This window comes from Aptenodytes forsteri, unplaced genomic scaffold (genome assembly GCF_000699145.1).
Source record: "Aptenodytes forsteri isolate BGI_AS27 unplaced genomic scaffold, ASM69914v1 Scaffold477, whole genome shotgun sequence".
NCBI lineage: Eukaryota > Metazoa > Chordata > Aves > Sphenisciformes > Spheniscidae > Aptenodytes > Aptenodytes forsteri.
The window spans coordinates 485,193-497,564 of record NW_008794378.1 but is presented as its reverse complement, the minus strand read 5'-3'; the positions used below and the strand labels follow the sequence as shown (position 1 = coordinate 497,564).

The window sequence follows — 12,372 nt, the reverse complement described above, 5'->3', positions numbered from 1 at the left end:
TGTGTCAAGTAAAGATTGCCTAGTAGTCTGCTTTTGGATGTTGTGCTGTATGACACATTTGCAGAATGTGCTCATAGTTTACCAGAAATGAAGTTAATTCAGTAAGAGATTGCATTTTCTCTGAGAGATTCAAAGAACATTCAATAAAAGCATCATGATGGCTTTGAAAGAGTATGGACTAGGTCTTAGCAGATTACTCGGTAATTTGAACAGAGCTGACCACATTGCCAGTGTTTGATAAGTAACAATAAATGGTAATTTAAAATTGCATTTATGCTTTCTTTTTATTTCTACACATTTTAAAGCTGAAAAGGGATCACTGAACATTAAAGCAATTCTTGACTCAACTGATTGACTGAACTGAAATCCTGGTACTGGACATTGTCTCATTATCAAATGAACACCAAAAAGACCAATAAAACACCTAAAACTCAAAAGATGAAACAGTGAAGTATGAGAAGTATCTGCACTCAGTCTGTCCTATTAACACCATCTTTATTTCCTTTTTACAAAAAATAGAAATAACAACAGACAAAACATACTCAAAAAAATCAATGCTTTTGCCTTGGTCTCACTGAGGAGCTGAGCAGGCAGAGTCCTGGCTGAAACTTTGACAGTATACGCCATTGACAAAGGGAAATAAAGATATATGACAATATATCCATGCAAGACACAAAGTACAAAATGTGTTCTGTGGCCCAACAAACATTTTGGAGGTTGCCTGTGTCATAACAATTTTCATATTGTTACTTTTACTCACCCATGCCTTTACACAGCACAGCTTACAAACAAGTTACATATACACATATATCATAAAAAAGTTTTGTCTAACTGCTACAAATTAAGGCATCCTAACAGCTGCTGTTTTGCTGGTGAGGGGTATGTCTCATATTAGTGTTTCAAAAGGATATATTTCAGGTATTTCAAACAAAGTGAGACATCATGAGATGTGGTTTAGAGGAAGAATTCCTGCAGCTCTGTCTCTTCAGTACTCTTTTGACTGTCGGATTTCCAGCTTTTCCTATTGATGTCATCATGCCTGGAGAGGAAAAGAAGAAAATTACTCATGGTAACACTAACAATATAGAGGGATTTGCCTTGTGTTTGTTCACCCTGTTTTATTCCATTTGCAAGTATTGAACTCTGAATTAATCTTTCTCTCTGGGCTTATTTCTCTAGACATGTACTACACAAAATACTTTTAATACTCTGGATTCTTGACTTTCTTGTAGCTCCTATTCTGAAATCAAAACTGGAAACCAATGAGACGATGAGGAGCGTTTTAACTCAGGGCATTAATTAGTACACTGTCATAATGTTCTGGTAATAATGGACAGAATGTCCAAAAATTCCTTGTCCTTTAGGGAAAAGTACCATAGTGATAAAAAGATCCACTTCAACAAACATTAGACATATCCTGTTTGTTTCTGACTCCACTTGTAAGGGAATCATCTAGTCCCCATTAATAATCATCAGAGAGAAATAAACACTTTCAGAAGGTGATTCATTGGACTTACTTTATGTGTCTGCTTAAGCAGAAGATGGTGACAAAGGCCATAGGAAAAATGGCAAGCAGTAATTCTCTTTGTGACATAGGGTCTATATCTCTTTTAACATTGCAATTTACGTAAAATCTCAGTTCAAATCATTACGATTTTATTAGATACACAGATAAGGATAATTTCTCTATAGTCTTCATTTCCACACTAGGTAAACTTAAATTAAAAAAAAAAATTAAAAATTTATCTATTGTGTATGAGACTCAAATGATAGCTTGCCAATTAAAGCAGAAAAATTAAACACTAAATATTTGTAACACTCAGTTTCTTCACTTCCATTCATACGTCCTTGTTGTGAATCCCCAGTATGTTCCCTCTCTCTTCAATTAACCTTCCAGCTGAAGGATTTTTGATTAAGCATCAAGCCCACAGCAACTTGCAAGCAGATTAAAAGGCTCATTTTTAGTTATTACTGCTGAACAGTGAAACTCCTACAGTACAGTCGTGACTAGCTGGTTTGTTGCTGCAAAGGACAGATACTAGCGGGAGGTTAAAAACCCACAGCAAAAGGCAAGAGTATGTGTGTAAAAAGTTTGTCTTAAACTCACATATTTGTGAGCCTGATTCTTGTAAACCAGAATAGCTTTATTCCAGTCTACAATCACCACAAAGAACCAAATATCCACAAGAGACTGATACTTAGGATGCTTAGATAACCTTGTGGTTACGTCAGGATTTAACAGAAACTGACCTTCTCAGGGACCACGGTTGTGGGTCCTAATAAGAGGGCATGAGGGATAATTTTATTTTAAAATTTCCTTCATTCATCTAAATTACTGTTGCCACATACCCAAAGCAACAGCAAAAGACACAGAATTGAGCTAGGGGAGGTAGAATTTGTAGGACTGAGTTTGAGGTGGTAAAAGAGGAGCACTTAACTTTTTGCCATAACTGGTTTCTGGCACTTAACATGCATTGCTGTTATCAACAGCAATGTTTAGTGTTAACCGTGGAACTTTATTAAAGGATGCTTTCTAAGGCTAAGATAATTTGCATCAATTACGTACTGCATTAGCTTAGACTTGCAGTGCTGAAAGACCCTGTGGGTGAGTCCCCCACGTAGAGGCTCACTAGGCACTCCAAAGACCCCATTTTGCAGCTCTACAGTTGCACTGTGACCTCAAATACGATCATTTTTAGCTAATGCAGATGTCTCTAGGTGACAATGCTGAACAGACTTGCCTTTTACAACTGCGCCTGCTGACCTGAAGGAAATGTATTTCCAATATTACTAATTACTAACCAAACTTCTAGTATCTTCTGGTGCCTGTGTCACCACAGAAATACTAAACATCCCCTCATGCAACAGGCACTGATGCATGATCATAACAGTTCACAACAGAACAACTGTAAATTGTCTGGGACAAGGCCTAAATTACTTTCATATTGATTTTATACTGTACTAGTCTGAATCGTAACTATTTTATTAGACATACAGATAAGCATCCTTTTTCTAGAGTATGTATTTGAAGTTGTAATTTATCCAGCACTAGGTCTGGCAGTGGGATATCTGTTAGGTTAGGTCCACTTACTATTTTAGAAGCATGCCCAGTTTACTATCTAACAGAAACCTGATGGTAGATTCTGCTGATGGCCCCTGATGTATGAACAAATTTTTGCTGTTGATAGCTGCAGCTAATACAGGGTTTTGTATTGATATGGTGAGTTAGTGCTTATTTTAATGTACTGCAGATCTCAGATGATTTAAAGTGTGGGAAAGAACCATTCATTGGCATACATGTAAGATGGAAAAAACTACAAGCATTTGCTTGGAGTCGTAATACGCAAGAAACTAGCCAATCCTTCCAAAAGGGGAAAAATGTCCCAACCCATCCTGCACATCTGAAATTTACTCTAGGGCCTTAAGAAAAATAGGGTGTATCAAATTTTAAAAGGACACTAGAAAATTTAATACAATCCTCTACTATTAAGCTGTGACCAATTTGAAAAAGTAAACCACAAAGCCTTGATGTACTTGGGTATTTTGAATGAAAAAATAAAACAAATGAAATAAACAGAAGCTGAAGACAAAGAAGCTGGAAACTGGTAGACAGGAATGTCACCTGACTGAAGGTAGATTTTGTATAATGACTTCAGATTTCAGAAGATGCTAATAAAATCCCCTATATAAGGGTCTAGAGTTAAAATGGGTTTGGGACTGTGTCCAGAAATATAACCCCCTAATATAACAATCTACAAAGGTTTATAAACACCAAAGACCACACTGTCTCCCAGAAAGGTTCTTTTTCAAAATAGCTCTGAAATGGTAATTACACAGTCTCCCCAGACCACCCAGGGAAAATTCAGACAGTATCCAGGGGCTTGTAGTACACGTGATGGTGATGTTCTATTATTTAAATTTCACAGGCTACAGGGCAGCAAGCAGTGAACTAATGACAGGCACCCATTTTGTCATTCAAAAATCACAACACATGCTAAAAGGCATCACGAAGGCTGGCTTAGAAGCTCTGAGAGCCTTCAGGTCTACGTTCTGATTTCTGAAAAGCACAATACATCTTCCATTCTTAAGTGATTTTTGGAAATCTCATGCCACAGACTCTCGCACACAATTTGCCCACTTCTGTCCTAATCTGTGGGTACAATAACAGCCTCCTCAAGGTGTGCCCCTAGCGCAGTCTGCTCCTTGTTTCCTACTCTCTGGTTTTCCACACGCTCACTGCCACAGGGGGCAGCTTCAGGACATGGTGCCCGGCTCAGCAGTGCCTGGAGGGACAACCAGGAGTTCAGACTATCCCCTCCCATCACCCCCCCAGCAGGTGACTCTGCAGCTCTGCAGTGGCAGCCAGACCTTCCGTCTCTCACTGCTTCTGGAGAAATGCCATGCTGCCAGGGATTTCTCACACAAGAGCATCTACACAAAGCAATACTGAATTACAGCTGGCTACATCCGGGAGATGGCTCTAACATGAGGATGAGATTAATGGTTTTGTATTACTCCACGGTCTGGAGAGGCAGCTGGGTGTTTTGACTGGAGGCTGCCCACTGATGCTCCCTCAAACTGCTGCTGTGCAGTCAGTTTTCTGCACTGGAATTTCCCTCTTTGTTTTCAGGAGAGAATGAAACCTCTTGGAAACCTTACAGTTCTGTTTCTGGTTTCACATACACTGTGCCAATGACTTCAGAATAAGACTCCCATTTCCATTACGGAAATTGAGTTTTTAAATATGGGAAGGTCCTGGCATTAGAAAACAAGTGAACAGAAAAAAATTATTAGACATTTAGAAAAGAGTAACTTGAAAGTAATTTAGCATCCCAAACTGCAGAATGACTAATTTATAATTTTCCCAGAAGTATCTTCAAATGTATAATTTTGGTGTGAATAGCAATCAGTCAGGCCTAATTGAACAGAAAAAAATTATTAGACATTTAGAAAAGAGTAACTTGAAAGTAATTTAGCATCCCAAACTGCAGAATGACTAATTTATAATTTTCCCAGAAGTATCTTCAAATGTATAATTTTGGTGTGAATAGCAATCATTTCCAGGCCTAATGAAAGGATTTACATCTCAGTTTAACAGAAAAAAAAATATAATCACAAGAATTTGTGAGTGTTAAGAGCTGAATAAAAATGACAGGTAATTTTTACAAAGCATTTGCTTATAAAATAAACACACATTTTGTCAAATGTTGTTTTTTCCAACATGTCTTTATAGACCTTGAGGGACAGGTCTCTATCTGCCGGAACAGTCCTGATGGAACACATCTAAATTAAGGAGTTTAAACACAGTCAAAGTTATCAGACTTTTAAAAAACAGATTTAACTTCGAAGTCTGAGGAAGAGTAAGAAAAATTTGTGAAAACAGGAGAGCACTAGACTTAAAGTACAGCATTCTGCCTCATGTTCTCTGTACTATCGATTTAGAGATGAACTGCGGTCTTTTTTCTCTCCTCATGAGAGGAAATTTAATTTCCATTCTCATTTGGTACTTGACTTCCATTCAACAGAGGCTGAATACTCAGCCAAAGTACGCTATACTCCCTGGTGGATTTACGAGTATGAATACTTTCTATACTGGCTTGGAACTGAAATCCTGTAGCCAGTTCAATGGTGACATCAGCAGAAATCCATCATAACTTTCTGCTTTTCTAGGAATTTAGATGTTCATATGTTCATCTATTTCCCTTCTTGTGCACCAATCAATGCCAGTATTTCAGTTATGAATAATGCTAGCAAACACATGCAATTTGAGAAAACAAAGGAACAGAGATGCTAAACATCACCATGCATAAGCACATACCAAGCATAGTTATACAGAAGTTCTTCATTCAGCATGCTAGAGGAAAGACTGGTGTAGCTGAAGTAAGAACCCTAAGGAAGTACAACATCACATCAGTTAAAAACATGCACTGAGCTTACCACATGCATAACACAGAATTCTACCATAACGTGCAGTCAAATAGCCACAATAACATTTTAACAGATTTCTTTTTGAGTTAGTAAATGAGGCTGAATCTGTTACCTCTTTGAGATGTGTGCTGTGGTCCTTTGGGTTGGTATGAAAATGTGTTCTTTCCACAATTTTGATGTTGGCAACGATGACATGCAAACATGGCCTTTTCACAGACAACATGCATTTTACATTGCAAGCGTCAATACTGTTAGAATTACCTCATCCATATCTTCAGTTTTCTTAGGGAACTATGAAAACTGCTCATGACCTTGCAATCTATCAGAACATCTTTGAAAACAGACTTTCCCTGTCACTATAAAATCCGAATCATTCTTTTGAAAAAAATTGCCATTGTGTTATGAAAATACTTCCATGTTAAATCTGCTGTTCAACTAGACGGTGCATATCTTTAAAGGCTCAAATCAGTAGTTCATACTGTGATTCTGAGTAAACTTTAATAAATGCAGTCCCACTTCAATTTATTGTATTAGGTCTCCTTTGAATTTTTCATTTCATCTCACATTCTGCTATAGCACTACTGTTCTAGCAGTACCCACTAATACGGACTGCTCACTGTTTTCCAGTTCCCTCTTTCCACTGTTTCTTTTCCATACTCATTTTGCCTCCTCTATGCCTAAGATTTTCCTGTGTTTTTCTCCCGTTACCTTGTCATACTTTTTACAGTATATAATTCACTATTCCTCCTCCTCTTGGCCTGCCTTATGTTCTTTTTTTAATCTTGAAATTATTCTTTCGCCTCATGTCTTTCCATCTACCTCTTCCCTCCCACCCTGTCTTTCACAGAGGATTAAATCATCTACCATTCCCTCTCACTCAACTCTTTATTGTATCTCCAGATGCTTGCACTTCTCCTCTCCACTCCACAAACACACTGCACTCACAGTATTTCCTACCTCTGTCTCTTTCGTTCAATACCTATTCCTTTCTCTCGGAAGATACATTTGTTCAAAGTATTTTCTGCTTTCTTTCAAACAAGAGAGCCAGCTTCCTAACTGGAGACACCCCTCTTTCTGTTGGGATCCCAGAAAGGGCACTCTGTTGACCGCAGAGAGGTGATGATCTGGATCCAGTACATTTTGCTACAGACCAACCATATGCTCTGCCACAAGAAGACTCTGTGCTAGGAGGAGAGGGGTGGGCAAAGAAGGCTGGGTACTGACAGCTTCAACACCTAGGAGATGGCTGTAGCTCCCACAGAAGCAGGAAAGACCATTTCTGCTATTTTTCCTCTTTATATTCTACCACTTATTTTTATGCTGTTGGCCTCATCAGTTTTGGCTACAGGACAGGACAGGGCTAGTTCTTCACTTATTTACTCCTCAGAAATCCCATGGATTCAAGTGTGACATTCTCATTGTATGACTTGTCATTCAGAACAACATCAAACATGATTTCCAGGTGAATCACGTCTCTGTGGAAAGCTTTCAACACATAACGTGAACCATGTGCACTAAGAGTGCAGACTCTGTACACGAGCAATATCTGCCATTCCTTGGAAAAGCCTTCCAAAACTGAAACAGTGGATGGGCTTTCTACAGGTCAAATACAGTAAAGTATTTGTGTGCATCCTTTTGCTATAGAAAGGCAGGAAGAAGAAGCTGTCAAACCTATTCATTACTTAAAGAGACGAGAAAAAAAAGGCCCTTCCTCCTTTCAGAGCACTCACTGGCTTGTTTCTTCCTTTTGTGAGAGCTGCTGGACTTCCCTTGCTGTCTGCTGTCTTCCTTCCTAATGAGGTAAAAGGCAGCGTTGATGAGGTTTTGATCAGGTTTGCTGTTTGACAGTTGTTGTTGTTATTTTGGTTGCCACTAAGCGTCTCCATTATGGAACGAAAGGTTCCAAAAGGCCTTTTCAGCTGGTCCCCCGCTGGCTCTCCAGAGCTGGGTGGAGCCCGCACGAGTCCTTTGCCCCGGTCTTTATCCTTTTCCTCATTTAGTTCTGACTCTGCTAACTCCACCTGCACCACAGGCTCCTCGAAAGTTACTCGGAGTTTCAAATTTTGGGAGGTTCTGCGCTTTGAAGATGGAGACTTGAGAGCACTCTTAGGGCTGGTGGCAACCTTTTGAGCAGTGGCACTGTCTGTGCTGGACGGAGAGTTGTCTCCACAAAACTGGTTCTGAGGTACAGTACCAGACTGATACGGGGCTTCACTATCCGGATCGCTGCTCTCTGAAGTAGGGGAAGGACTGTGGCCATCCACAGACTTAGAGACCCTGATACCAAAAGGGAAGCGGCGTCCTGCTGCAGAAGTATGTTTCTTAATCATCAGGTGTAAACTCTCTGTGCTCTCAACACTCTCCACTATGGGCTGAGGCCTTGGTTTGTCAGTTCTTTTCACAGGGGTGTTCTTGTGGTCCTCAGAATTAGCTGAGTCTGTGTCAGACTCACTGAGTGACCTCTGCATCAGTTGCCTCAGTCTGGCTAACTTCAACTCCCTTTTCTCTGGCAAAATCTTCTTCACGTTCTTGGAGGATGCATGAGCATCCTGAAATTCCAAAGTCAGCTTTTCCTGCATACAGACATTTTCAGAGATTTCCTTCCCCAATAACTGTCGTAAGATTTTATCTGAGTCCTCATCTTTTATCTTGGCTCGAGTGCGACTAGAAGTTCCCAAGCTGCCAAGAATCTGAATCCCATCTTGGGTGTTCAATTTACTTTTTGGTGGAGACAATTCATCTGCTTCAGATGGTTTCCACTGGGGTTTGCCAGAAGCAGGAGACGATGGCAAGCTTAAAGAAAAAAAGAGGAGGAAATACCACAGCCAAGTTAATGCACATATAAAATGTGAAACTGCTATTTCCAGTGTACGTGTCTGTCTCAGCTTATTGTTACTTATCCTCTTCATCGCTACTCACATGGAATTCATTACCATGATGCCACAGAGAAGATTACACAGAGAAGGATGTAACCCTGCTTCCACTCCTAATTAGGATTTGAGTCTCTTCACTTTCTCTTACAAAGAAAACTCCTTGAAATTAAAACTTAGAATGGTTATTTCAACGCCAAAGATGACTTTCTAGGAAAACCTCAGAGAAACTACTGTTTCCTATTTGTGGGAGTTGACATGTTTTAAAAGGAAAAAAAAACCTGCAAGGCCAAATGCCTACTATCCAAGTCACATCATAATACAAAAGTAGCTTATTCTAATTACTGCGAAAGTACCGGCTCTCTGCATAGCAATGATTTCATAAATCTAAACTTCATCTGGTATTAATAATAGCCATATAAGACCTCATAAAAAGTCAGGGCCATTTGCACTGAAAACCTTTTCAGATATGAAATACTGAAAAGCATGAGAAAGGTGACATGAATTTATTTCAATACTATTAGAATAATAAATTAAATTTAGAACACCAAATGTTATATAGCGAGGAAACAGCAATCTCAAGTAAGTCTGATTTGCAAAGAACGTAAATTACAGAGACCATTTCTTTCCCTGTGACATATGCCAGAGCTCATAATACTCCACGTTCTTATGTTAAACCACTTTTCCTCTAAGCAAGGGTAAGGTGACAAAATTAAGGTTAGCGTGAGGCAGTCAACTTATAAATTTAATTTCTTTTTTTGCAAGCAACTTCTACTCTGATGAGTCCATAGTTTTCACAGTGTACAAAATTCACATGCCTATACTAGCCACCTCATCTTCAATTCATTTTGTGCTTTTTCTCCTGTGGCAAACCGAAACAGACATTGAAGAATATGCACGTATCTACAATAGTCATTCCTAGTAAAAGGGATAGGTTCTCTTAGATCTGCTACTGGCTCCTTGGATGATGATAATATCCACAAGTGAGTTCTAGCTGGAAGGAAAAGTAGTAGCCAACAATGAAATAAAATTTTAAATAATAGAGTATCATTTTCAGACTTGCTCACTTAACTAAAAAGATGTTGAAACCTACCCTTTTACAGGAATAATGAATGATGAGAGATCTGCTCTCACCTGATCTTATCTGATACTGAAAGTAAAACAGTCCTGGTGCTCACCAGTACTCAGATGCGAGACCACTTGGAAAGACCAGTCAGCAAAAGTCACAGAAACCAAATGAGCTGGAAGACAGCGTTTGGTCCCATTGTCCCTGTTGAGCTGGCAGACAGGGAAGACAAAGACCATGATTCTAAAAAAAAGGACAAAACAACTCTTTCCAGTGTGGTTTTCTACTTCAGCAGGAGTTTGGAGTTTACAGCCCTTTCCTAGCTGAAGTTCCTTTACACAAATGCATCTCCAATCCCAATGTCTTTGTTATCTACTTCTGTAACTATTTGCACTTGTCTGAAACACTGACACATGAAATTCAGGGACAATGGAGCACTTGTCCAGCAAAGCGCTTGAGATTCTGTGAGAATGGAAAAAAAGCAGTCATTGATCCTACAAGTTCATACTTGATGACCCAAAGCTCTGACCACCAATGCCTGCAGAAGCTTTTATGCTGGCTTTATACTTTAACATATATGTAGCTCCGTAACAACCCTGAAACAAGGAGAAGCACTGTATATGTCATACAGAGAGGAAACTAAATTAGAAGGTAATGATAAACCGAGTCCTATTTGCATGTGAGTTAATTTCAAAGTTGTCTTCAGATTGCTATCAGAGAGAAGTCGTGTGTTTGCTTGACTTCCATGCATCACACTGGAAGTCTATGATAGAAGTCAGAGAGATACCTTAGCAGACTCCAGATCCAGTCCTCTGCCTTTACTTTCCTCCTCTTTAATGTTACTCAGTTTGTGTCCATTTCTGGGACTTCTGACAGGATATGTAAACAATACATAAAATTTCTGGAGTTTTAACTTCTTGTACAAGCTACTGCAGGCAAAAGAGTTAACGAGAGTAAGGAGTCTTATTAATCTGAAAGCAGGTTTTGTTGGTAACTGGCTTTATGAATTACTGCTGGCAGTAACGTACAGTGGACCACCACAAGGTCAAACTTTACAACTTTTCTAGGGGTTTCTAGGATCCTCTGCTATTCATCTAATACAGAATATATTCTATTCCACTGTAAATCTGATTTTCACTCTGCTGGGAAACAGGGACTATTCATTTCATACTCAAAATTTCCAATATTTATACAACATTACACACTGTCAAATTCTAGAAGCTCAGCTTCAAGCACATGAGGTAAAAAACCACATTTACTTCACAGAACACATCTACTATTTAGACAGGTCACAGCTTCTCCTGATAACCAATGTACCATGAAACTCTGCAAATCCAGGCTGCAGCATAATTCTAGTCACCTTACCTTGGGGACGTTGGCAGTGACTTGCCCTCTGACCGCTGGGCTTCTAAAAGCTGCTGGAGTTGGTTCTGTAACGTCACACGTTCCACTGTCTGCCTGCAAGAAAATGTAAGACTGTTTACCTTGAATTGTAAAACTGTCAGCATTAGTAAGCTACAGGATAACAGATACTACCTTCCAACTTTGTATTCAAAAAAGAAGTCCTCTTCACCTATACTTTACATAGTAAATAAAAAGAGAAATTATAAATAATAGCATAAACAGAGAGTTTGTTCTTGTCTCAATCCCTGTGGACATTTTGTGATCACTGTACAAGACCAACTGAGAGACGCTTACTTGTCAGAGGTTATTTATTATACTTCATATAAGGACAAGTGTGGGATCATAGGCAGCAGTTCATTGGAACTGAGTGACTCACAGAAAATAACAGTCCAGAAACAAAGATATGGCAGAGCAAACTTAGGGCCACTTGGTTCTTACTTGTTTGTGTAAAGGAAGCAGAAAGGTACAGATTAAGAAGTCACTTCCTACATTTGGTGGATGACTTTTACTCAGCTAAATGATAGCTAAGGCAACTGCTCTCTCCTTTTCTATCTGCAAATGAACTCAGAGAGGAGCCATTGCCCGCTGGGAAGGGCTGGTCCAATCTTCGTTAGCTGCAGGATGGAGCTAAGTACGACCTCTGTGTATTCAGGGGAGTAGGAAAAAACACACCTGCTTGCTGCCCAACCTTACCAAAGGTCCTACCTGTGCTCTGCACCCACCTTATACTCAGTAGTGCTGTACCTACTGCAGTCTGTCACTTTCAGTGTGGTGTTGTGATCTACGTTGCTTTGTAAATAACTTTAGAGACCGATGTTTAAAAATTGTAATAGTAGATATAAATCGTTAGTAATATGAAAGTAACATCCACACCAGAAACTCCATTTACCATAGAACTGTAATCACAGTCTCTGTTGTCCTGCCACATACTTATTTCCATAAGAAGGACTCAGTTGAACAAGATAACCTGGAAACCTTCAAGTAGTTCTATGAAAATGAAGGAATAGATCAATTTGCCACAAAAAGTTCCTCTCCCTCTCCCTGCTCCCATCCAATTTAGACCTTCCATTCATAGAATCATAGTCATAGAATCTCATTGAGGTT

The 12,372-nt window shown here is 39.3% G+C and overlaps 1 protein-coding gene across 1 annotated transcript in view; it reads right to left on the bottom strand.

The window, feature by feature from the left end:
• Positions 1–882: 882 nt before the first annotated feature.
• Positions 883–12,372, bottom strand: part of SNCAIP (synuclein alpha interacting protein) — a 56,831-nt gene continuing 45,341 nt past the window's right edge. Inside the window, exons 8-11 of the mRNA XM_019474210.1 lie at positions 11,230–11,322; positions 7,659–8,721; positions 5,819–5,889; positions 883–1,039 (exon numbers count right to left, since the gene is read on the bottom strand). Of these exons, the coding sequence (XP_019329755.1) occupies positions 955–1,039; positions 5,819–5,889; positions 7,659–8,721; positions 11,230–11,322 (1,312 nt within the window). The 3' untranslated portion in view covers positions 883–954. The remainder of the gene's footprint in view (positions 1,040–5,818; positions 5,890–7,658; positions 8,722–11,229; positions 11,323–12,372) is intronic.